The sequence below is a fragment of the Epinephelus moara genome, chromosome 10, assembly GCF_006386435.1.
Source record: "Epinephelus moara isolate mb chromosome 10, YSFRI_EMoa_1.0, whole genome shotgun sequence".
NCBI classification, from domain to species: Eukaryota; Metazoa; Chordata; class Actinopteri; order Perciformes; family Serranidae; genus Epinephelus; species Epinephelus moara.
In genome coordinates this window covers 14,316,272-14,343,528 of record NC_065515.1, presented here as the reverse complement: position 1 = coordinate 14,343,528, position 27,257 = coordinate 14,316,272, and the positions used below count along the sequence as shown (strand labels likewise).

Here is a 27,257-nt window from a genome sequence, read left to right as displayed (position 1 = left end):
ACAATAATTCTTATTTTCTGGTGATTGTACACTAAAGTAAACACACTTACTATATTAAATTCTATTTCTGCCAACATGTCCCCCTAAATCCTCCACACTGGACCTTTAATGGCTACTGTAATGAATGTATGTGTTTCTTCACCGCTTTGTATAAGTTGTCAAATCTAGGGTTTTGCATTTACTCCTTTTGCAATATTTATAGGTGCTGTTTGTTGCTATGTAAACGGCAGTTGTTGCTGTGTCTTTCTTTTCTATTATGACCAAATGATCTGAAAGTAGGCACTTCCTTCAACTGTGGGAATGTGTTAAATAAATCTATATAAATGTGATCGGTGCGCTCTGCTCTTACATCCATGAAAATGTGGTCAAATTGCCAATTTATTGCTGTTATCATGAAAGCTATGTCTTCAGGCAGGAAAGAGAGAGAGAATGGGGGAGAGTGGAGTGATCATTTTACTCCAAGGGATGAGTGATTTTCCTGTTATCTACTAATCTTCAATTACTCAATATCCAGAACAATTTTGGCCTCAATCAACTGATTCAGTGAAGCAGAGTTAAGAGTTAAGCGGGAACAGATGAGAGCCTTCGGGGCACATGTTGCCAACTCGTTTGCAGGAGAGTGTGGTGGCACTGGTGTGCACGGATGTGTGTGTGTGTGTTTTAGTTAAATGCATAAAATGCAGAGGTTGAAATTGCTTGGTCATTCAATAACATATCAAACAATACAAGGGAAAGTAGCCACACAGCTGTGGTCATGGCAGCACACCCATGTTTCCCACATCGTGCTATTTTCTCTCACTCTGAGCTGTTAACTCTCACAGCCTCAACACTAACTGCAGCATGGATTCAAACATGGCTAAAACAAAGCTACAATAGGTCCAATTCAATGAAGTTCTGATAGCAACATTAGGTAATCTGTTTCCTTTCTTTGGAGCCTGGTGCAGGCATTTGGGAAAACACAAAGGGACACATAATGAAAACTGTAATGGCTTGAATAATGAAAATCCTCTCTAAATGAAAAGGGGGAGTTAATAGAGTTCTAGTGGTGATGATACACAGCATCCAGCAGGGCAAGTCTCTGTACTGGCTTAATAATGATAGAGTACACAGTATTACATGTGAATCCCACATGAAGAGGAAAGGCTATGTAGAACATATCCCAGACTATGTAATAAGTACATTAATGAAGGCCACTATTGTTACAGTCTATCCCCCTTTACCACTCTGATTTTTTTTAAAATATTTTATTCTTAAATATTTAATACAAAATAAACCCTCTGCTCGTGAGTTGTAGGGCATCTGCAGTGAAAGATCTTCAGGATGTACATGTGAATGAGTCTAGCTCAGTGTGGGTGAGGCTAGAGAAAAAAAGTCTGAGTTGACTCAATGGGTAAAGACTGCCCTCTCAGGGTTTACTACGTCAACTGCAGTTAACATGGTTGCCTGACAGCTCAGCCATCTGGCTGTATGTAAGTGAGGTAGGGGTGATAAAGGCCCACATTGGCATTGAGCATCACATGTGATTCACTGGTACTAGGTCTTCAACTGTTGTTTCCTACGCACACATAATAAGTGGTTTATGACGCACCATAATTAGCAGTGTAGTCATAGTTGATGAGGTGGGTGCACTACTTGGCAGATGGGTAGGGTACCAAGGAGGAAGTGAGGATACTATCCTATGTATTCCAATGACTTTTTGGCTGATAGGCCAGGGAAAGAGGTTGGTTTACCCTTCTCATATGAAGCATCCATAACAGGTCTATAAACAGCCACCGAATGATCCACAACAAAGTTTATAAATGAGTAAGAGTTTCACAAAAGGTTATTCACTCAAGGTCCACTTACTAGATTTCTTCTGGAGCTTTCTTGTAGCATCTTTCTGCAACTTATGGCCCTCGTTAGCAGATGAGGTTTGCACATTAACCTGGAGAGTGAAGACGAATAATATATATGTAAATAAATACTTCATTAATAAACACAATAACTGAATATAGCTCAATACATATGATTTATGAATAAAATAACTACTTCATGTTTGATATTCACATAAAACATCCATTAACCGTTCATTCTCAAGTTATGAAGGCTTTTGTAGGAGGAATTTTAGTTGTTAACATATTAATAAACACTTAAAAAATTTCCTTATATCAGCTTACAACTACATTATAGTGTAATGTAAAGCATTTATTAGGTGTTTGCTGCTGATAGGTGCGACATGTAGGGGGTTAAAATTATAGTGTTACCCAAATCTTGTGAAACAAATGGGAAAGTTAAGATTTAAAGTTAATTATTGACTTTGGAATTTGCAGTTTGATCGAAGAAATCAGTACAAAAGGTCCACTCACTGGAATTTAATCCATATACAACCACCTTTTATCACATGACCGTAATCACTGATAACTGAGCAATATACATCCACTGATGTCCACAAGGTGTGGCTCCTTTTGTCAAAGAGTGAAAACAGCTCTGTAAGCTGTTTTTTAAACTTTACTCAGTTAATTGTTCAACTGTGTCCCAAACTGTATGGATGTATACCTTGGCTCAGTGAATGTGTCACATTATTAAGTTGTCAATACCAGTGGTGGAAGAAGTATTGAAAACATGAATAAGTAATAAGCAAAATTAGCAATACCGATACACTCAAGTGCTTCAAACTGCACGTCAGTAAATGCACTTAGTTAAATGGACTGCACTTGTGTAGCACCTTTCTAGTCTTCCAACCACTCAAAGCACTTTTACACTACGTCACATTCACCCGTTCACACACCCATTCACACACTGGTGGCCGTGGCTATCACACATGGTGCCATCTGCTACTCAGTAAACATTCACAGCACTCACACACTGATGGAACAACCATCGGGAGCAATTTGGGGTTCAGTATCTTGACCAAGGATACTTTGACATGTGGACTGGGGATCAAACCGCCAGTCTTCAGATTAATGGACAACCCGCTCTACACAGCCGCCCCACTTTCCACTACAGCCCAGAACACAAATTAAATTAATCTATCTTTATATACAATCTATGAATTTATCATATCATGAATGAGTTAATGAGCAGTCAGACACAGACAATACACCAAAATGAGAGAATATCTTGTAAGATGGAGACCATCCAGGGGGATGTAAGTTCAAGTCCACGTGTGGACCAAACAAAGAATGTGGACTGGTAGCTGGAGAGGTGCCAGTTGTGCAAGGCACCGAACCCACAACTGCTTGGGGCACCTGTCCACGGGCAGCCATCTCACTCTGACATCTCTCCATCAATTAGTGGTGGACAGTAACAAAGTATTTTTCTTAAGTACAGTTTTTGAGTATCTGTACTTGAGTATTTATTTTTTTTAAACTTATTACTTTGACTGCATTTCATGTGAAAGACAAGTATTGTACTTTTGACTCCACTACATTTGCTTTGAAGTCAGCAGATTTTTTTTTTCTCTTCTAAAACACAAAAGTCCACCAACTGTGATCATTTAGTTCTGTGTGTGATTTGATTGTTGAAGTGGTGCTCCTGTACTTCTACCTTGCACATGCGCCACTCAGATTGGGCAGCTCATCCATAGAAACAGGTAGAGAGAAGAGATCATCTGCAGGTGGTTGTATTTGGTTGTACAGTGTTACCAGGGGCGTAGATATGAACAGTGCAGGCAGTGCAGTTGCGCTGGGGCCAGGAGGGTGGAGGGGCCCGTTTGCCACCTAGAAATAAGTTCAAAGAACTCATATTAAATCAAAAATAGTGCAATTTACTATATATGCCCTAAAAAAGGCAAACCCATCTCCATCATGGTTTCTGTTTTTGCAAAATAGTATCAATCTATAACAAAATTATATACTAATTCTACATAAACAATAAAAAAAACATAATTTAATTAAAAAAAAAACCTATTAAGTTAAACTTGTAATTTCCTTTTTTGTAGTTTTTGTCATATATAGATATGTAACAATGATTGCTGGGTAACATGTATGTTGATGTTGTCCAAGTCTATTTAATCTTGTATTGAGACAACACAATTTATAGTAGCTAGTTTAGGTGCAAAATCTTTCAAGACTGACAAGCTGTTCTATAGTCAAGTCAGTGCTGTCAGTGGGTTGTTTTAAAGTCATGAGGTAGTGTTGAGATTTAAAAAAAAGTATCTGAATACTTAAGTTTTCTTAAAGGCAAGCATTTCAGGTAAATCAGCAGAGGGCACCTTGGGCCACCCCTTTTGGTCTTGCCCCAAGCTAAACAAGCTCTGGTCAGATATTTTTAAGAGATATCTTAGAAGTATACAACTGTGATATTACACCAGACCCACGTACTGTCATCCTGGATGGTACCTGACATCTGTTAGCTCTGTCCCACATGCAACAAAGGACAATACAATATGGCATGGTTGTGGCAAAAAAGGAATATTTTAACTCTTTTAACAACTGGGGATGTGCCTTCACAAAGTGCACAGAAAGAAGACAACAAAACAATACAAAGGAACACATAAGTACAAGTCAGGCATTAAAATGGGAAGCTTTCCTATAAAGATATGTTTTAAGCAGTGATTTAAAAACAGGTAACATGCTAGCCAGCCTAATCTCCTCAGGCAGAGAATTCCAGAGCCTTGGGACCTCTAGTTACCAGCCTTGATCTAGGGACGACTAGTGAGGGTAGGCTTGAGGATCTCAGATTACGACTTGGAGCATAGGAAGTCAAAAGCTCAGCTATCTAGCTTGGTGCTAAACCATGTTGAGCTTTAAAAGATATTAAATGAATCTTAAATTCTATTCTGAAGTTGACTGGCAACCAGTGGAGGGAGACAAGAATAGGGGTGATATGAGACCTATGATTTGTCCCAGTTAAAACACGAGTTGCAGCATAGTTGAAGCTTGTTAGATGCTAATTAGATACAGTGTTTCAGTGTGTACAGCTCTGTAATCTTTGATAAAACATGGCAACCAATCATGAACTACTTATCGAGGTTGGCCTAATGTGTTTGCATGAGTTTATAGATACTTGTTCATAATGGGTTGGACAAACATGTGTATTAGTACTATATGAATATGTACAGACTTCCATTCTGTAGTTGGTGCTAGACTTTTTTTGTCTCCTTTTCTTTTTGTATTGCTCATTTCCGAGGGTGGGGCGTGGGTGACTTGTATTTGTGTCGTTTGTGTTAAAATCTGCACTCCACTACTTTAACTCAAATAAAAGTAATTTGACTCAGCAATTTTCACTTGTATAGGAATAATATATGACCAGGAGTATCTATACTTTGACTCAAGCTATAAAGTTGTGTACTTTGTCCACCACTGCCATTAATGCACGTGTAGCCTATAGGTCATGTTTGTGTATGTTAGCTGAGTGAATGTCGTGTTTGTTGGATTTTATGTTAACTTATTTACATTTTTTGGGGCCAGATGTGACAGCTGTGCTCCACACCGACTGTCACTTCCGTGCTGTGATTCAATTGGTGCAAAGTTTCCCACACTCCGCCTTCCTGCCCATAACGTTACTGTGCTGCAGCTCAACGGTCCGGAGAAAGAGGGCCTTGTTGTGGGCTGGACCGGTTCACTGACCAACATTACACTGCAGGTCACGGCAGGACAGAGGAGCAACAGGCTGCCAGAGAGGTCAGTGGCTGATGTGACAGCGCTGTTTTGCTTTTAAATCAACTTCTCAGAGACGTTGGGCTAAGCTAACATGCTAAGTTAAAGGGAAAGTGGGTATACAGGGAACGTTCCTTTTGACAGTTGAGGAAATAACTGACTATACTTACTTTGCTCGTGTACTGCTCTGACCGAAAGCCACGATAAAGTAGGAGGAACCGTCTAAAAGAGGGTTGTAGTTTGCTGAAGTAACTTTTACAAGTCATAGTTTCTCTTTTAGGCTAAAGTTCAGCTATTAACTGGGGGAAATGACAGCTGCTGTGTGGCACGAGCGCGAGGACACCGTGTTGTGTTCAAAAGCAGCTAAAATGCGTTGGAAATCATCCTTTCAGCAGGATTTATATTTGTCACATAGGAATACTGCTGCGTTTGAATCCTATTTTCTGGACCTATTAACTGGACTTAACTCCAGTGAGTGCCAACATATTTTTTGTAAGGTGCTTAATATAACATTGTGCTAAGACAATGACCCCTTGTAATGAGGCAACGCCCCACTCGTGACCTCTTAGTGTGGACATGAGCTGTTGGCACTTAATTGGTTTTTATTCCTCTAAAATTGTTTTCTTTAAGAGATTTATAGAGGCCCAAAGAAATGAAAGTGTCCAATACTTTACAATAATAGTATGTAATAGAGTTTCTCCCTCCCATCTTAGCCCAGTAATCATCTCATGACTACATGGAGGGTCATTGCCTCCAGGTTGAGCTCTGAATAAATGCTTTTCAGTCCATGTAAATTCATCTCACTGATCTTGGCCTACACTATTTCAGATAAAGCTGAAATATATTGGACAGTTTCTTTATTAAATACCAGCTCTTCTTTGGTTAATTCACTCTTTACTGGTTTTGTCCACATCAGCGTTTCTTTCTTTCTGTCTTATCTCAATCCGTCATATCGAAAACAGCTGTAGTCTCTTGGATCGAGGACAGCTGTAGCCCTCTTTAACCCACTAACTGTTACTGATCTCTCTTTTGTTTCAGCTCCAACACTGTCCCCTATTGCAAGTGTCTCAACAGTTTCTTGGAGATATACCAGCTTGTCCATTTATATCAAAGGTCAGAGTGTTTCAGCTCCAAAGGGAGGGTAGCAGCTTTCCCTTCTCTGAAAGAGGATGATGTGGCTCAACATTGTGAGGATGTGACAAACGGTCATATAACGCAATAGGAAGACGCCAGAAAGCCTTTTTATGAGCTGCAATCACTTGTCAGTGAGATGATGATTTCCAAAAGTAGCTTAGTTTGTGTTGCATAACAGAGTCCCTCTTAATATGTACCGTGGCTGTGAATATTATCTCGGGTTCATCTCACACTTGATAGCAGGGCGCACAGTGTCAGACTTTGCTTTGTAATAAAGCCAGCGAAGATGTCATCAACTGCATCTCAGAAAAACATGTTGCTCAACCAAGCTGTTGCAACAAAATGCAATTTGCAATCTCACAGCGTCTGGTACACCACAGGTCATGAAAACATCAGAGAGTATTTTATTCACCATGACATCTGAAAGAATCTGTGATCAGAATTAGCAGTTGTTCGATAGAAAGGTCATCCACGGTTGAAACAGCTTGTCTTCAGTGTAGTTTCTGGATTTTCTGCATCCCTGCTGGGTTTATTTCATCTTATCTGAGGCTCGTGTCTCTCTGTCAGCAGTTCCTTCTGTCAGGTGCATGTGTAGTCAGATCTACCTAAGTATTTACTGCATGCTGCAGCAACAGGTTACAGCTGTTCGGCTTCACTCCTCACGCTGCTGCTGTATGTTTCCCCAGCAGCATGATCACAGAGGTCATGTTTGTCTTTGGTTCTCCTGCCCTATACATCAGGTCAACCATGATTAACAAATAGTGTGCCAGTAAATACAGGTGTAGCCCACTTATGTCTCTGTGTGCCATCTGGTAGAATGCAGCAGATGCTGTCCACATGTTGGGAGCACCGGCAGCTATCATGCCTCTTTGCTTTCATCACTTGCAACTCTTCATCATGTCATCTATTCGTCTGCTGATTATTTCCCTGAATAATTGCTCAGTCTATGACATGTCTGACAATAGGGGAATCATATTTTTTTTTATCATCATTATTTCTCAGAACCCAAAGTAACATCTTCGCGTTGCTTATTTTTTCTGACCAACAATTCAAAACACGAAGATATATATACACCTCCTTTCTGTCTCCTACCTGTCGTGCTATTTATAAATTGAAAATTCTTATGAGCTGTTAAGTGTTGGGGATATCAGCCGTAGAGATGTCTACCTTCTATCCAATTTAATGGAACTAGACGGCACTCAACTTGTGGTGCTCAAAGCACCAGAAAACACATTTGAAAAACTCAAAAGCAGCGTCTCTTTCCAGAAATCACGATCTGGTTACTCAAAATAATTCATACAGGATCTGTTGTCTTTCTACCAAACTACACCCAACAACTGTATCACTGTGCTGGTCTTTCACAATCCACCCCATGGAAAAAAGATGATTTCAAGAGTTGCACCGAGCTAGCTAACATCACAGCTCAGCTGAAGAGGTCACCAATAATGTTTACATCTCACACTCGTCTCGAGCACAAGCCTCTCATCCATAACTAGATGTACGCTTCCTTCTGCGCAGTGATCTAGTGGGCAGGTGTGGTTCCATAGAAAGAAAATAGTTCCTACGTGAAACTGCTCACAGCAAGGTCTGTGGTTTATCTTGAGTAGCCAGGTCATGATTTCTGGAAAGAGACATTGCTGTGAGTTTTGAGTGCTTTGAGAACCACAAGTTAAGTGCTATCTAGTTCCATTATATTGGAGAGAAGGCAGACTTCTGTACGACCAATATCTCCAACACTCAACTTACACCAATACAATCTAGACTAAGATTAAAGGTAAGAACATTAAAAAATATTTCAGATTTGAGGGTTAACAATTAATTGATTATCAAAACAGTTGCAGGTAATTACTTAATTCATTGTCTAGTGGTTTTAGCTCCAGATATGAGGCACCATTGTGGCATAAAACCGAGGTAAATTAAAAAAAAATAGACAACAGAAAAGGATGTACACACAAAATCGTAAATGCTGCAAATCAATGAGTGTGACAGCTTTATGATAATATTGGAATTTAGTATGCACAAGTGTCATGACTTTTCTGTAGGGATGCACAATATTGGATATTTTGCCTATATCCAATTTGCCCATACATAACAACTTTTTTGGCCAATAGCCCCTACCGATTTCAATATATCCGCTTTTTCCCCACCTAATTTTAGTGATCATAGTTTCTTTTGAAGTGGAGTCAATGTTGAATTATGCATGCATATCTTATCATGATGGCCCACCAGCAGATGGAGACATGAAATCGAATGCTTTTCGTTATATGTAATATTCATTTTGTTGTGCAAAATAAGAAAAAGCAAGTTGGCTGATTCTGATGACGTGCCAATAATATTGTGCATCCCTTCTTTTCTTTATTTGTGAAGATGTTCCCATCTGTTTAATTTATCCATAAATAGATTTTCAGTCAATAACCACATGTTTGATATGCATTTACATGCAGTAGTCATTAGTAATTTATAAAAGTCGATGTTAGTTGCAGTCTTACATTCCATACAGTATGCCATGAGAGGGAATTTTATCCATACTGCACACTCCTAGAAGGAACATTCACTCATGTTACCCATCTTGTGTGGAGTTGAGCATTGTACTGATTGAAAAAATTACATGTAATTTCTCCTCCTTACTTCTACCAGAATAGAAATTGAGTGTATAACTGTAGAATTGATTGAATTAATCATGGGTTTATTTGACCCTTCTCTGTGACCCAGTTATTAGATTTAGTTTTTATCGAAGGCATTGTGTTAATGTAAGAGGGTCGTTTTCACTTGAAGCAATATTTCAGTTGAGTAATTCTTTTGCCCCAGTTTTCATTTAGAGCAATATGTTACAATAGTGGACTTGCAGTATTGCTCAATATTTCACTTGAGAATTTTCACTTGATATAAATGATAGCGAGGTCCATTTTGCCTGCGCGCCTTTATGTGAGCTTGTGAACAATCAATCTCCAGGATTAAAGGCCTGCTGGTCCATTCTTACCAGTCCAGTTCTGACCATTAGTCATGCTTTTCTCTTGACTCTATTCCATGATTTCAAATTAGATTTACCTTTGGATCTCCAGAGTTCCTCTCATAATTTATCATGTATGTATTCATTTTATGTCACAGCAATAATCAATTTGAGAAACCAGTATGTTTTCAGGATACTGTGCACATACTAAAAAGTATTAAGTGAACTTGAAGGATTAAGCTCCAACTTATTTGTGTTTCACTTTCATCTTGATTGAACAGTTATGAATTTCTTTTAATAAACCTTAGAGGAAGAAATAAGTCTTGTGAGTCTTCCTGTGATGTTGCCACATTAAAACCCACCTCAGCCTCTTTGATGTGCTATTAAAATGCCAGGCTGTGATTCTGGCATTCTATAATAGATAGCAAAAACCATGTCAAAATGATTCTTAAACTCACTCACGCTCATCCTTCACCCTGTGCTACCAAATATTGGCTTCATTAATCTTTCCATGAGCAAATTCTAAATTTCACCCAGCCTCTGATGTTCATATTTTATTATTTTAGTCTGCTATATCCTTTTTATGAATTCAAATATATAACTAGGGGAAGTAAACAAGAAAAAAACTAAATGCCAAATGTATCATGATCAATTTTTTAACTTTCAGTTTTGACACAGTGTCGAGACTTGAAGTGTTTGCTTGGCTGCACCATTTCATTTTTTAAGTGCAGTTTCATCCTCATTGCATCATAGTGTTGACAAATGAATTTAACATGGTTGAGTTGCCTTTCTGCCCGTATTCTGAAACCGTCTGACAGGACAGCGATTCCATTGCCAAATTCCTCAGACATTTCTTCTCTGCAAGATAAATTAGATCAGCCACTTAAACAATGGATATCAGAGATGTATTTCATCATGCATACCAAGCAATGTGAGGTGACTCTCTGTTTCTGACACTTTATATTCCATGTCAGAGATTGAATCCAGCAGTCACAATGGCAGACAGCAGGAAGACTAATGAGACTGGAGCTGCAGCAGCAGAACCAGCTAATGGAGACCAGCAGGTGAGGAGCACTGTGACCCGAAATGACACATATTATAAAACTGAGGCATATTATGAACTCATTTGACGCTTGATAAGCCACTGTGGGGAATCAATCATTATCCCTAACAGAATACTTAAACTCTGCGCTGAAAAGAGCTTTTCTTTACACAGAAAGGATTATATTTCACATTGTTTATGTATTTTCAGTGACAGTAATGGCTGTGTTTTTGTCCTAGAATGTTGTTTCCCGAGTGAGCAATTTGCCTCTGGTCAGTTCAGCTTGCGAGGCGGTTTCCAGTGCCTACAGCAGCACCAAAGACAGCGTGCCCTTGCTGAAGGGAGTGATGGATGCAGCAGAGAGTGGGGTCCGAACCCTGGGAGCAGCTGCCACCACGGGGTCCAAGCCTCTGCTGGACATTATAGAACCACAGCGTGAGTTCTTCTCTCTGAGCAAAACATGATGTAATGTATTTGCAACGATGGCCTGCTATAAAAGAACATTGCAAGCTTGTTGCACATTAAAGGTGTGAATTGATGTCAGGTCCACTTGTTACCTCTGGGCGAGAATACAGCGAGAATAAAAAAAAAAGGTTTCTTCTTTTAAGAACAGAATTTCTACATCGTTTACCGGAGGTGTCATCTTTAAAACCCTTTCAGTTCTTACTCTACTGTAAACATGAAACAGTTACTGTTTTTGTTACTTGTTGGCATCACTTGCCACTGATCAGGTTAGCTGAGGATTCTTTTCATTTCAAAAACATTTAATCTTATTCCTCTTGAATTTCTGTTGTGTCCTTGTTCCAGTTGCCACAGTGAATGAGTACGCCTTGAAAGGACTGGGTAAGGTGGAAGAGAAACTGCCTATTCTTCATCAACCAGCAGACAAGGTTGGCAAGAAGCACCTTTTAACTGTGCATTCAGATTTATTAATTATAATGTTAACCTTTATCACACTAGGACCTGTAACTTTTGAGAACTTACACATTAATGTATCAAGACACTTCAAACATCACTCCGGTCATTAATTCCTTTCGTCCTTTTTGTGTTGAAATGCCTTGTGGGCCTGTTTTATGTTCATTCTGTCTATTTCATGTGAAGCACTTGGTGAATATCATGCCCTTATTGTAAAGCAGTTTGTGCAGGATTTCTTGTATGAAAGGTGCTGTACAACTAGCCTTCTAAATAAGTCCACATGTTGTATTAGGTAACCACAGCAACAACATTTACACTTCACAATAGAGTGGTGCAGGGACATTTTTTGTAGGCTAACTCAGAGGTTAACATCACTCTGGTTCCCAGGACAAAAAGCTAATGGGATTTTTCCACTGATTTTTTATTTTTATTGCAGAAAACCAGCTCTGTGGCAACAAAAGTTTTATATGCCTACATGTTTTGTTCAGTAAGATAATGCACAAATGAGCACCACTTTCTTTCTGAAGCGTAAATGCAATCACTATAAGTAAAAAACTAATGATAGGTTATAAAAGAATTACAACATGGTTGCATGACTTCAGTGTCACGACTACAACAAGGCTGTAGTTGGCCTGATGACATTATTTCACCACTTGATAGCAACCGCCTTTTTTAAGACACCTTAAAGCTTCGAAATTTGCGAGTGGTGTTTTTACTGTTGTATTTTACGATGAGCAAAATGTGAAAATCCTCAGCTTCTGTTGACCACAGCCCTTAGTTCAGGCATCTAAACAAAAACCCATTCAAAAAACCATTGTATTCAAGACAAGGGAAACAGAAGGGCAAACATGCTAACTTAATTCCAGGTTTTAGGATTCATTCCTGCACCACTTAATATGTGAACAGCTACTATTATACCGAGGTAAAAACAATAATCAAGTCATGGGTTAAACTGATGACAAACACACTGAAAGTAAAGACTGTTTGACAGCAGTCTCTCTTGTATCCTTTGATACAGTATATGGCCATGGTATAAGTGGGATAAAACACTCAGGGGTGTCCTAAAAAAGAGCACTCCCACACCACACCACTCCCTATCCTCCACCTCATCCTTCTTTTTCTCGTAGTGGTGCACCCGGCATTACCATTTAGTCTGTTAACTGCTCCTTGTAGGTCAAATTGACTCAAATGTCATATCTGCCGACAGGATAAAAGCAATGTAGAAAATACATAATAGCACCGTCATTACTCTCCAAGAATGACTCATAATCTGCTGTGTTCTTCCTCAGGTGGTGTCAGACACAGTAGGTATGGTGTACCAGTCGGTGGCAGGGGCCAAGGACGCTGTGCTTGGGGCTGTGATGGGCGGTGTCGAGATGACCCGGGCAGCAGTCAGTGGAGGTATCATGACCGCCATGGGGACCAGGATGGGCCAGATGGTCAGCAGTGGGATGGGCCTGGCCCTGAGCCGATCGGAGGACTGGGTTGACCAGAACCTACCACTCACTGAGAGGGAGCTGGGTCAGTGGATATCCTAGATGTGGAAAGCATAATGAGTCCATAAAAACCAGGGGAGGTGGTAAACCCATATGGCTACTGCTGAGGTGTAGACGGGTGTGTTTTGACAGTTGGATCAAATGAAGCTGAAACAAGGCTGCAGTTGGAATTAATTAATTATAGACAACGAGTGGCCAGTTTGTCTGGTGTTCATAAAAGATGATTGTAAATAAGTACAGTAGCCCCAGCTTTTTCTCTATAGCTGCTCGGATAGCAAAGAAATGTCAGGCTTTAAGACCCTGTCAGTAAGCATTCATTTTTTCTCCCCTGATTATATTTGAAAATGTAGAGCCGTTCCACTCCAGTGCTCCATAAATAATGCTGATGGAAACAAAACTTTAATGGTAATAACTCACTTTTAAATTAAATTTTGTTATTTGTAATTGTTAGTCCTTGAATTTACAGATCAGTTAATCAAAGTGGGAGTGATTCCAACTCTGCGTTATAAATTTTAGTGCACCTTTTTAATAGATTCCATAGAAACAAAAGATCACTTTCTGTTCATTCCTTAAATTGCCAGTCGAGATCTGATACCCTACCTTAATCTGAGTTGTGGCCCTTTATTTCTTCTTTTTACATTTGCACGTGCAAACAAAAGTAAGTAAGTAAACTTTTAAAGCATTTAGTTACGTATTGGCATATGAAAAATACACGGCAGTGGTCTCCCATGTACTTTCAGTAAAGCATTAATAATGCGATAGTTTTGCTTTAAAGAGGAACATGTTGAAGTTTAAGCACAATGATTAGCCTTATATTCCACACATTGCTCCAAGTTTAGTTTCATACACTATATATTGTAGCTGGCCATTTACTTAAATTCAATTTGTTTCATAATCAGTGTGTGTGAATGATGGCATTTGCAGTATTTGCCATTGACTGTGAGAGTCAGTAACCAGCACTGTGTCTTTACGTCACTGATCTGTAGATCAAACAGCAAATTTTATGAGACTGTCCAAATGAATTATTATTATAAAGGCAAGACAAGGTAATGTGGCGAGATGGAGGTGGTCGTGACAAAAGTGTTAAGTTCTAAAACAGTGACTGGATCTGAGCACATGAATGGTTGATGCTATTCACAGAGGGAGAGAGCAGGTCATTCCAGTGAACTTCCCCTCTGTTAACTTGGCTCAAGAAGCACCTACAATTTCCAACACTCACAGCTTTGACACCTGCTACTGTGATGTCATGTTATCATGACAACCTGCCATACTCTATATAGCAGCAATACTCCAGAGGCCATTCTTTTGTCTGGAAATGGATGTAAAAACGATGCAACTGCATCGGTTATTGGCAGCAGCAGCAAAGTGCCCATAATGGCAGTACTCGAGAGAATTTGGATTTGTTCAGTGGTTTCTGTGGCTTTTAACAGAGGCACTGAGACAGTGTTACGCTGCATACCGAAGGTCTTCATATAGCAGAAAACTAAAGGAGAGATGAAGAAGTGCTGATTTATTGTTTGGATTGACCTTTTTTTTGAGAGAGAGTTGGCAAAACTGTATAACATACAGTACTTTAATCACACCTTTATGCTCACACCTACATATTTGAATTTTCAAAACATAAAATATCTCTTTTGAATACACATTTATAAGATTATTACTATTCTCTCTCAGCTGCTGTTGCTGAACCTGTCACCAGTGAGGTGACCACCCCGCCGACCAGCCCCGGCTACTTTGTCCGCTTGGGGAAACTCTCCGCCAAAGTACAGGAGCGAGCCCTAGAGCAGTCCCTGGTCCGTGCACGGCATGCCAGGGACGCCACCTATGCTACAGTGGCTCAGATGACCAGTACTCTGGACCTGCTAGAGAGTGCCCGTACCAGCCTGGGTACCGCCAGTAACCAGATAGGAGGAGCCTCAGAGCAGCTGATGCAACGCTGGACAGAGTGGAAGCAGAAGCAGGCTGGAGCTAGACAGACTGAGTCAGAGCCAGATGGGACCAGCGATGAGGCTGAGGTCAGAGCTGAAGCATTTGGGAATTGAGTTAATGGTTTCTAACAAGATTATTGTTGCATTTGACAGCATTTACAGTGTATATTCTGTACATATATATAGCATGTATTCTCCAAAGTGACTTGGAATACCCAATTAAAGAAATCTAAGAGTGTGACAGGGATGAGAACAAAACAAGAGTCTTGAAATTCAACAATAAATCAGACTTGCATTTTAGAGGCTGACATTGTAGTGTTATGCTCCCACAGATTCATGTGGAGTAGGAGTGATATTACACTGTGTCATGAGAATTGGGAAAGGAAATGGAATTTGGAGGAACAGATATGTTATATCTATATAATCCTCTGCTGATAGCTATAAGTTCTCTTTATTTTTATTCCCACTTCCTGTTAACAGCAGCTGGAATGGAGGGTCCTCTCCATGGTGCATGGTCTGAGCGCCCAGCTGAGATCAGCATGCTCCAACGTGGTGTCAAGTGCCCAAGGTCTGCCAGGTGCAGTCCAGGACCAGCTTACCAGCGCAAGGCAATCAGCTGAAGAACTGCATTCCTCTCTGGGGAACACCAGCACCATCACACCCCTCCTTCTGGAGCGGAGCCGCCACCACCTGACCCAAGTACTAATTGCACCACGTTGTCTTTACCGCAGCGTTTTGTTTTGCTGCATCAGCTGAGCTAAATATAGTTTAGCGCTTGAAGTTTTAATTTCTGTTTTCAATGCCATCACTTCTCACAGTTAGTCCTTCCATTACCTTTATATGAGTGCTTGAATAATACCCACGGAGCCATACTTTACATAAACAAACATCCATTCTCAAGGGTGTGTGCTCATTCATATGCATTAATGAAACTAGAACAGTCAAGCTTAGTAATGTACACATGTAACCTCAGTATTTCCTGCCCACAATAGGTTTAGCATATTTTCTAAGGTGAAGTATTTGTTTATATCGTGGTTAAGTAATTTCGTTGAAACTGATACTAGTATGTGCTTGTTCCCAGGTTCAGCAGTCTCTGGATGGTGTCATGGATTATCTGCTTAACAACACACCACTTAACTGGCTGGTGGGACCTTTCGCCCCTCAGATCACTGAGAAGGCAGAGGATGATGTGGCAATGGAGCAGAGCGGACCACACAAATAGACTTTGTTGTGTTTCTCCATGAGTTAATCAATGTGGTGACAGAAGACTGTTTACTGTAGACGGACCATTTCAAAAAAACACATAACTGCTTGCTTTAATGAAAGAGGCCTGAAATTCATGTAGTCATGTTTTCTTCATTATGTACTCAGCTTTTATTACCTAATAACACTACATTTGTGATGTAGAAGTTAATCATAAGTCAGTTAAACATGACTGAACGCTCTGACCTGTGGCCAAAAAGAATTTACCCATTTGTGCACTTTATTATTTATCCCAAAAGATAAAAGTATTTTTACATGTGTTGAAGATTACTCTCTGTATGTGCCCTGCCCATACTGGTGTTTGAAAAACTTGTGTTAGTGCCTTAAAAGAACTGAAAGCATTCCCAGAGTTAAGCCAAATTTATGCTGCCTGTCAACACCGAGACCATTTCAAGACTCTAAATTCCCTTTGTGAGAGTAGAGCAGAGATGAGCATGCAACTTTAATGAAATTTAAAGCCCATAATGCCTTCATGTGTTTTTAGATATGCAGTTTTAATTTCAGTGTTTTAAACCCTGATGGGTTTATGGAAAGCAGCTAATTAAGAGCCAATAACCTGACATGTGAATAAAATTTGACACAGCACAGTGTTGATGTCTCGCTTGATATACTTTAATAAAAGTGTTATTTGTGAGTTTTGTGTTGTTTGTGTGTTTTTGTTGGGGTGGTGGACTTTGCTATGTTGGTCCGACTGACTGAAGGCTGAATCGATGCTGAGGATGACGTCATGGTCGTTGTTTCGAATGTCGGGAGCTAGCGCTGGGTAGGAGGCCGCGCTCTCTGCTGGGGACACAACTTGTACAAATCTGAAGCCCAAGGTCGTCGACAGCCCCCGGTACCGTGAATATCAGGTACTGTCTTCATCCTAGACCGCTATGAGACACCCCCGCTGCGTGTAACCGATTTTAAAACCAGCTAGGACGCTGTCGGGTAGTGCTCTGTTTTTGGGCTGGCTGATTATGCTAGCAGCTGAGCTAATGTTAGCCTGCTAACACTAGCGTTTATTCGATTTAAAACACACGATTTGTTTACAGCCTGTCGCTAAGGACGCTGTACTTTTTGATTTTCTTGGTTTTCGTCACAGCAGAAGGCTACTGAGCGAGTTTTGTTCTTCTCCTTGCGCTGGTATCCAGTGTCAAACAGACAAAACATCCAGCGAGGCTGTTTGCTAATGTTACAGTGTTTGCTTTGAGCTATGCAAGCATAGGACGCCAATTGTTTTCTGCTGCGGACAAACTCAAACTGGGGACAGTCAGCTGTAAGTTCTTTAGCCGGACTGTGGCAACGTAGCGTTAACGTTTGCTAGGTCATTGATTAATTTAAAGGTTTCGTGTAAGTTTTCGGGGTGGTTTTGTGGAGACATGTCGTTAGCTTTTGTTTCTTTTTTGTTAACTTTGTCCTGACCAAAACATCTTGCTGTGCGGCGCAAGAAAGCATCAACCGGCTGAGCTAGCTTGTGTTTTCGCAGACTGTGACTTGTCTTCTACAGCAGCACCTTTTTCTACCTTTTGTTTTAATGATGTGTACAGCTCTCCACTTAGTTTTTATGACTATAACAGAGCCCACTACTTTGAAAACTCCTAGCGCATTGCCCTGATGCTGCAGGAGGGTCATTTCATTATTAAGGGATCATTTTATTTTGAATTTATTTGCTGCCATATTTGCCATTAATGTCTCAGGTTGATTTTGTCTTTTACATGAATTTGTAAATATTATTTAGACTCAATTATTAGTTAAGTGTGACAAAGTTCACCTCTGCTTCAGTGGCAGAATTGGACTTTTTCACTCCATTGTTGGTGTTGGACTTAATTTTGGTTAATGAAGGTGTGAAGCTGTTTGACAAACCTTCATTGCAGCTACAATTAGGAGGTCATCGCCCCCTTAGCTCCAAAGTAATCACATTTTCCCCCAACTCCACTCTCATGCTCCAGTGCCAGTCTCCAAACTCTTTTAGCTAATAATATGAATAGTCATGTCATCAAATAGGGACTGCTAATCATTTTTGACTAACTTCTGCAACCCCATTTTCAGGAATATCCTCTCCCATCCCCCTTACCCCCTCTGTCAGAGCATGGCTCAGGAGACCAATCAGACGCAGGTGCCAATGCTTTGCACTATGGGATGCGGTTTCTATGGTAACCCCCGCACCAACGGCATGTGCTCGGTCTGCTACAAGGAACACCTGCAGAGACAACAGGGAGGGGGGCGATCCAGCCCCCCGGGAGAGAAAGGTAGGAAGATGGGAGAGACATGACCTATAAAAACCATGGGGGGAGCTGGATACGGGTCTGTTAGGTAGGAAAGGTAGGAACTTGAAACAGGGGGTCATTCAAAAACTGTTCAGTCATGGAGGGGGGGTGCTTGAATTTGCTAAAAGGGATTGGAGAACAGAGGTAGCAGTAGCTGCCTACACTGTGGCATCAGAAAGCAAGAGAGTGACATCTCCATCTGTTGTTTCACATTAATTCAAAACACATCTGATCATGTTAGACAAACACGGGCAATAATGAGACACTTAGAAACTGGAAAATGGAAAGTCATCCATGTTCAGGGCCAAAGACAACAGGTACAGTGTTGTTCGTGCTATCAGGCTGTTCTGTCCCCACACAGCTGCTACATCACCAGCAGGATCGCCGGGGTCCGCTGGTGTGACCGTGGAAAGTGCGACCTCAGAGCCCAGTACAGAGGTGGCAGGGACCCCACCTGAGGAACAAACAACCAGGTATGTTCGCTGACAGATGGGGAATGTGCTCTGCTCCATATTGTTCCAAAGAGTCCTCAAACAATAATCATAAAACCGTGAAAGTTTAAATGCCATTCATCAAGTGAAATTATACACACAATATAAAATCAAGGCCATTGTGTCTGTCATTCTGTTATGCATTTGATTATATTGTTAAAAAGCCTGTTTGACTAAATAATGAGCGGATTGGTTCGTCACTAGCTCCAGCACATTGTGTTCTAATGTGTTCTCATTAGCCCCTTTAAATAATACAAGTACAACAGCTTGCCTCCGCAGAAATGAGGGATGGTGAGCTCCTATATGTATATTAATGTTTAACATTCAAAATACAATGTTCTGTGATGACAGACATCTTCAGCTCCATTTTACAGAGAAGCAGTAGGAGGGCTGTAATCTGACATATTTATAGGCATTAGATTACCTGTCAGCCAAGGCGCAATGCAAGGTCAGAACTGACTGTGGTACTGCATATTTTAAAGCATTTATAGTAGGGCTGCACCCAGCTCAGAATTATGTCAGTCGAGTCAGATTTGGCCATTAAATATGAATATTCAACGATTGGTGGTGGTGTTTTTTTTCCCCCTGTAAAGTTTTAAAGTTTAAACGGGGCTCAGCGGGATGTTTAGTCTGACAGCCGCATTCATGTAATAGAGTAAACAAGCTAACAGCGCTAATGGCGCATCAGAAGTGTGCAACAAAATTTATTTGCGACACCAGATATCAAACAAAAGCCAGAGACCGAGTCGTATTAGGTGTCTATAAATCCAAGCAAAAGAGAGAAGGTAGCCTCATGGTGCAAAGTTTCTCCTCCTCTGTGCTGCTGCATCACGTCCTCATCTGTCTGTACCAAAGAGCGGCATGAAAGTGAAAAATCTGGGGACCAAAACGCCCCCAGAAGTACACAGCACAGCAGGGGTTTGTGACTGATGATTTGAATCTCCAACCTTCAAGGGCCAGCTCTAATTTATAGGTTGCATCAATTAGTTTGTGATGTCACTGTCACTTAGAGGCTTCTCTGGACTCATACTGTCTACGTTTCTTGGTGACTCAGTATCCCTGCTTTGCATTTTTGTTTAGTCTACTCTGCACACATTAACATTAAACCAACAGAGATCATGTGAGGTAGACAGTTTTTTTTTGTTTTTTTTTGTAAACAAAATTACATGTTCTTTGTCTTTAATATTAAACACATGATTCTTGTCTGCAAGCAAGTTTTGCTACACCTACATTTGCTTATCTAAAGTGACTGTTGTTACGTATTTATTTATTGTCAGGGGCAAGTTATTTGGTAGTACTAACCAGTGCTTTCTTTGTGTTGTTTGTTTTGCCATTTTCACAACGTCTGCTCATATTTTTAGAGGGTTTTAGGTATAAGCACATTTTTTCTAATGATTAAAAAAGGTTGAATGAACCGTATCATGGAGCTCTCTTGTTTAAAGTTGACATGGAAAGAAAGAGCTGAGGAGTAATGTTCTGTGTTTTAAAGACTTGCTCGAGGGTCTATTCTTAAAACTGCTGCATAATGTTGAATAATTGTTGCAGGCCTTGTGCGTTTTCTGTAATTAAGCATTTTGTAAGGGGCTCTTGTTTGGTTTGCTTTAGTTATGCCAATAAATAATTCTTAGTGAATTCTGAAATATATTATGTGGGTGAGAGAAGTATTTGAGGATGCTGATATCTAGGAGTTTTATGAGGCTGTTTTGATTGTTAAAAAAGAAATGATTTTTATTTTGTTTGTGCAGGCCTTTGTTATAGATGTAATTATCATTTGATGGAAAGAATAGACTAGGATAGATCTTAGAAATAATCAGACAATTAGAGGATTTATTATTTGAGCAGTAACTGTACTGTATCATAATATAAGACTCATGTCTACAATGCAGATTACTCACATTATAATGAACCCAGTTATCAGATAAGTTATTCCAGTAATGGGTTTATTCCTCCCAGACTGTCTACAGAGAAGTCCAAACAGTCATTGTTCCCAGTGTGATGAAATTTTGGAGTCATGATCTGTCTGCATAGTTTTATCATGGACAATTGTGGCGTGTACTCTACGTATGCGCTGTCCCGGTTTTTGCATCCCCTGCCTGTTTGTAGCTGCTTGTTTCTTGTCAAGTTGATTGTAAAAGCTCTTCAAAGGCATTTGACAAAGTAGTTAACAGGCAGCGCGCTGAAAGAGATCCAAGAAAGTTATAGTCAATTAGCAAACAAATTGCTGGGGCCATGTATGCAGCCAAATAAAACAAGGGGAAAAAAAAGATTGAAAATGGCAAGATTGCTTCTGTGGTGGGAAAAGCCTGCTGTATTGTTTGTATTGTGTTCAGTCTTTTTTCACATAGATGACTCATAAGTCATTCTGGATGGTAACAAGAGCATCTAGATTGTCTGTAAAGTTAAAAAGGGAATCATTAAGGCTATGTACAGTCTTAATAAATTATACACCAGCCTTTTAGCCATACATTTATTACAAAATTAATATAATTTTAATTGGAACATAATGCTTGTATGGTCCAAAATGTATTCATTTGTGTTGTGTTTTCAGTCCCAGCTCCCCCAGCCCAGTAACTCAACAGATGACAGCTATGAGCATCTCCCAGGATTCGGGAGCTGTAGACTCTGATCGAGCGGAGGCTGAGGAGGGAGAAGAGGAGGGTACTTCCAACAGCTCAGGTAAACATCACAGAAACCGGTGGTCCTCTCCCAAATCAGTCCCCTACCCACCATCTACATAAAGTGAGTCACACTCATGGCTTTAGAGGGTTCTACTTATTAAGGGTATGAATAAACATGTAAATCGTGGGATGCACTTGCCAGTCTCTACCATGAACATCTTCAAAACAAAATACTCAGTATACTCTTTGGTGATGTTTTTAATTTTATCTGTACTCCATACTCTGTAATCTGTGTAATCCAGCCATGGGGTAAGAGTGTTAGGAAGTTTTTTTTATCATAACTAAAATGATATTTGATGATGAATTAACGATAAAACTTTGAGTTATGTGATGTTTCTTCATTTTCTAGCATCTGTGTTCTGCTAGTGGTTAATTAAGTTTCAAGTCAGCACCTGTGCAGAGGATGGTGGTGGAATAACAAATCAATATCTCTCAGTCATGCTACATTTCTAAATTTTTAATTCAGATTGACTCCTACTAGTAACCCTTTTTATTTTCATATCTTGTTGCATGTGTGATTTGGGTTGTTATTATTTAAGTATTTTACACCTTGATGTTTAATATGTGGTTATCCTAGTATAAAAGCATATATTTGAAAAAGTAATTAATTATTTTCTGACCATTGTGCTTGTTTGTGTGTGTTTTTTCTTCCATCAGAGCCAGTAGAGGAAGCAGCACAGGCTTTGTCTGATAGTGACCAAACTCCAGATAAAAACAAGAAAAAGAACCGCTGCTTTTCTTGCCGGAAGAAAGTGGGCCTTACTGGTAAGGAAGAGAACTTTGCACACACACATACATACTAAAAAGAGAGCTATTATTTACTGACATGGTTCGAATGGTTTCAAGAACCTGCTTTGCAAAAGGTTCCTGACAGAGTTTCAATTTCAGTAACAGACAAGGAGTTGGTAGTTTTTCTTAAATTGCACCTTCTGTATGTTACTGATACCTTATTGTACCCTCATATCTTTGCCTTATTGGTGCTAGGATGTCACAATAGCTAGATCATTTTTAAATTCATAGCACTGCCAGAAATCCCTGTGTGAACCTGAAGCAAGAATCGGCACATCCAAATGAAAATCTCGCATTCTGTCTATGCATCAACTTATTCTTTTATTTTGAAATAAGTCATAAACTAGTGCTTGAGTGCTTATTGAGATGAAATACCTGTAAGTCACTTATCCAAGATCAACTCCCAGTCCATGGTTTGTGTAATGTTGTTTCTCTCCACAACCAAGCCCTTGGTACAGAGAGCAACATACTGCAGGTTAGTGGTGCATTTCACAGTGTGCTGCTGGCCTCCACCTTTTTGCCAAACTGGATTACCTCAAAGTAGGCCTCAGTCGGCTTTTAATGTTGAATAGTAATATTTGTATTTTAGGCCCTGGACCGAATTCGCCTGTATGCATGTGAAAATTGGCCTGAACACAGTCTGATAATTGTAGTCAAATTCTGGCTGAGTTGCAGACCTTTATTCATGTCCCATTTTTTACTTTCTGTTTGAGAGGCATTTTTTTTGTACAGTATGTTAAGTACTATAACATATGCCCAGTTTAAGAGCAAATATACTCAGACTGTGGTGTTGGGTCATTAAATGTGTAATGGTGTTTATAATAAAGCTTTTATGTTTGCTTCTCTTCACTGAAGGTTTTGACTGTCGCTGCGGCAACCTGTTCTGTGCCATTCACCGTTACTCTGACAAACACGACTGTCCCTACGATTACCGGAGCGCAGCTGCTGCCCGCATACGCAAGGAGAACCCCATCGTGGTGGCTGAGAAAATTCAGAAGTTATGAGGACTGAGTGCAAAAAAACAAAAGTCTCTCTGACTTTGTGAATTTGAACAATGGCGACTTGGATGAAAACACCTGATATCATGGCTTCATTTGTTCATGGTAGTGTAAGGCGGGCAGGGGTGGGGTGGTGAGGTTGCAGCCACTGTCCAGACGCTTCCCTTACTAGCATCTCCCTCTCTCTCCACTAGTGACTGCGGCTGAACCTGAGCGTTTTCTGTGCGTGTGAGTGTGTGTTTGTATGAGAGTGTGCACATTTGCTTGAGAGTCGGGGAGAGCGCCGTAGGGGCCTGGCGGACATTAGTGTTGCTGTGGGGAGGGGAGGCATTTGATTTTACCCCTTTTTGTTTCTCAACTTGGGGGATCGTGTGGGTTTATTTTTATACAATCCCTGTAAGGTAGTTGAAATGAGACAGGGGTAAGCTGTTGAGGAATGTGTCACAGCCTGGATCAAGACACAGAGGTCAATTAAGAAGGTCTAACAAGTTTTTAAGAAGAAAAAAAACCTAACTGGGAGATTTCATGTATCAGCAAGACCTTTTAAGGGCTTTGGAATATAATTTTTTCTCCCAGACTGAAAATGATGTCAACTTCTTGTCAAATTGGCATTTTCTTTTCCTCCCACCTCCTCTTTTCTCTCTGGGTCACCATACATTGAACTCCCAAGTCTCAGCATTTTCCAGAAACGTTTCTCTTTGATATATTGACTTATCATACTGATATTGGGTGCATGAACAGTTATTGGAGGGGGAAGGTCGGGGAGGGCAAGGGTAGGGGAAACTGAGAACCTTGACTTAACTGAGTGATTGAATTCTGTGTTTTTCTTTTTTTTTTTTTTTTTCTGTTTTAATGAGCGTATGACATCAGAAGATCTATATTAATATATTGTAGTTAGCTTGAATTGTGTGATTGCATTCTATTTATTTTTTATCGTTTGGTTGGTCTGTGCTGGAGGATTGGCAGCATGTGTCAGCAAATCATTAAGATTTGCACTTAACCTTTGCGATTATATTTAAGTAATTCCATCTTGATTATATAACCATTGAATAAAAAATACACAAGCTCTGACATGATGGAGTAGAGTCCAGTTACGCAGTTACAATTACAAATGTGCAGTAAAACGTCCATAGTTTTGGATTTGGAAACAAAGCACAACAAAGTGTGTCAACTGCAGAGCACAAAATAATGTGCCACACCTACTCAGTTTTGTTCAGCATCTGGGTCATTTGCAGTTTATATTTGATCTGTAAAGCATTCTCGCCGAAGAAATTGCCTTCTCGTTCGACTGATGAGACGTTCTGTTTTAGTGAAGCGGCGTGTTCTCCTTGAATGCCCTTTTCTGTTCTAATGGAGTCAGAGTGGAGCTCCATGTTTCTCTAACCACCAGCAGACCACTGACACATGCTGAATGAAAACTGACCCAGGTCGCAGTGACTCTACACTTTGACACACCTTCTGCTCAGCTAGAGTAAAGATTGTCGCAATGCTACGGAGTTGCGCGCTGTGCTTTTACAATGTGCTCAGATTCAGACGAGTCCTTACTATGAAGACCGCCTCTAGCTAGCTTCTTCTAGGAAGATCAAACTTTACATGCATGTGTGCAGTCAAACATATGAGTTACTGTTTTGTAACCGGCTGCACAGTTTGAAACGAAGCTGGAATGTTTAAAAAGCCACACAGCAGTAGCACAATGCATGGCTGGAACCCTGAGGTTCAAGTTAACAGGACTCCACAGTTTCTTTTCCAAATGTAAATATCATATGGCTCCTATTCATATAGTATAATCTTAATGTAGATTTTTGCCAGGTAATAAATGCGGGGGACTAAGGTGAAGAGTAGTACTATGTGTATAAAAGTGCTTTTCATAAGTATCCAAAAAAGAGTGCCACAAATGGCACTGATCTTTTTTCCCATCTTGTCCCTGTTTTTATTTCAAAGTTAAGTACCAACATCATCTGCCCATGTAATGTCCAAAGTATGTTCATAAACTGGCTCTACCACGAGTATTACCTTCAGGCCATGTGGCGCCTACTCTACAATACTAGTCAGATCGTTAACAAGCCCCTTAAGCTTTATTAACCTCGCTGAATTACACGGTAGCCAAGTCCATGCTTTTATCCTGTTACTGAAGTTTATTCATAGCATAGCGATAACACCGAAAGTTAAAAAGGCCCCTTGTGAGATGCAGAGGGGCATTCAAGGTTTTATCCTCTCATTATCAAAAGCTTCCCTTGTAAATGTTGCTCCATCTTGATCATTAAATATTTATGAAAGAGCTGTAGAAAAGTTACAAGGAATTTGCAGAGCTTGTATTTTCAAAATAAGCCAACGCCGAATGTATTGGACAGGAATGACTCTCTCCCTTGTATGCACAGAATATTGTGTTGGGCCTGGCTGAGTTTAATTCTGGCTCCTTTTGATTGGAAAATTGGCCTTCATTATAATTCCTGTTTAAGTCCTAGTGTTGGTGATGGACGCGTTAATGGCTTTGTGACTCGGTGTGCCAACACCGAGACTATGTACCCAGGATAAGTTGGCCATCCAAAGCCCGTAACTGTGACTTAATTACCACTGGTGGAAACTTGAAATTCAGAGGGGGATTCTTGAATGACGATAAAGTACAAGGAGAATAATTGTCATATTCAGGGGGAAATTGTGGTTGAAGCAGCTTTGCTGTTTGATGTTCCCAAGGGTGTATCTTATATATTCAGAATATTCAAGCTTGCCTGCTGGGTTGATGACTATTACAAAATATTGTAACCTACAAAATGCTCTGTTTTCATTTACAGATTGAAAGTTCTATCAAAGAGAAGCTTCTTTGCTTGATTGTTCAGCTATGTAAAATGTTAGGATTTTGCAATTTACACTTGTTTTCTATTGACTGCTCATATCAACCCCCACCCTCTATTTTCTTAATAAACATGGGCAGTTTGAATGTAAACCACCATAATTCACATAATCAGCTCCAATGTCATTTATCAAACTACTTGGCCCTGATATTGACTATATTTTGGGTGGAGACCCACTTTTCTTTCATGTGATTTGGGACGGTTGGATCACTCAAGTTGTTTTGACTGTTTGTGACGAAGGCACCAGCAAATAGGGCAACCATACCTAAGTAATCTAGATATTATCAGTACATATACATTTTCTTCCTTCTGTTCTGTTGCTTCGATAGAGTTTTGATGTCTTCAATCCTGTCTTTAGCACAACCTTTCATAATGTCTTCATCGTGCAAGGGTTTTGATTGAGAATAATGATGAACCTGTCAGTTGAAGAGGAGTCTGGTTGAATTTCAGTTTCACTGCAGAAGTAAAGACAAATGACGATGACTTGATTCATTCTGTCTTTTCAAGATGAGCTTGAGGGACATCAAATGAAATCTACAATGTTCACAGAGCTGTAGTTCTTGTCCCTTGGCACTCCAGTCCCCCAGAAACACCACCAGATATCTTTTTATTTAGTTTTTCTTTAAAGATTTAGGATTGTATGATGTGTAAGAGTAAGTATAAAACAATAAATTCACAAAGTTTATTTTAAATTACACTTGTCTTTTGTATTTATTTGTTTTAATGTTGTAAAAGTTTTCTGTAAAATGAACTGATTTATTGTCATTACAGTTCTGTAATAATTTAGTGGTGTATAGTTACAGGCATTCATGACTTCTTTGCTGCTCCAGTACATTGCACATGCTGTGGCCCCACTGCTTTGTACATGTACATTGTTTTCAAATACAAAGCAA

At 40.0% G+C, this 27,257-nt stretch overlaps 2 protein-coding genes across 3 annotated transcripts; both read left to right on the top strand.

The window, feature by feature from the left end:
• Positions 1-5,469: 5,469 nt before the first annotated feature.
• Positions 5,470-16,941, top strand: plin3 (perilipin 3). 2 transcript variants are annotated; one of them, XM_050055382.1, is made up of 9 exons: positions 5,540-5,603; positions 6,618-6,692; positions 10,638-10,727; positions 10,945-11,140; positions 11,513-11,595; positions 12,910-13,141; positions 14,791-15,131; positions 15,525-15,743; positions 16,126-16,941. In XM_050055382.1, the coding sequence occupies exons 3-9, from the start codon at positions 10,659-10,661 to the stop codon at positions 16,264-16,266; spliced, it is 1,281 nt and encodes a 426-aa protein (XP_049911339.1). In that variant the 5' UTR covers positions 5,540-5,603; positions 6,618-6,692; positions 10,638-10,658; the 3' UTR covers positions 16,267-16,941. The 2 variants fall into 2 exon arrangements, with proteins under 2 accessions (XP_049911338.1, XP_049911339.1); XM_050055381.1 differs by lacking the exon at positions 6,618-6,692 and having other exon boundaries at positions 5,470-5,603.
• A 78-nt stretch (positions 16,942-17,019) lies between these two features.
• On the top strand, positions 17,020-27,052 carry zgc:77486 (uncharacterized protein LOC405808 homolog). The gene is made up of 6 exons (XM_050054680.1): positions 17,020-17,158; positions 18,339-18,538; positions 18,918-19,029; positions 21,596-21,723; positions 22,383-22,490; positions 23,370-27,052. The coding sequence occupies exons 2-6, from the start codon at positions 18,379-18,381 to the stop codon at positions 23,516-23,518; spliced, it is 657 nt and encodes a 218-aa protein (XP_049910637.1). The 5' UTR covers positions 17,020-17,158; positions 18,339-18,378; the 3' UTR covers positions 23,519-27,052.
• Positions 27,053-27,257: the final 205 nt, after the last annotated feature.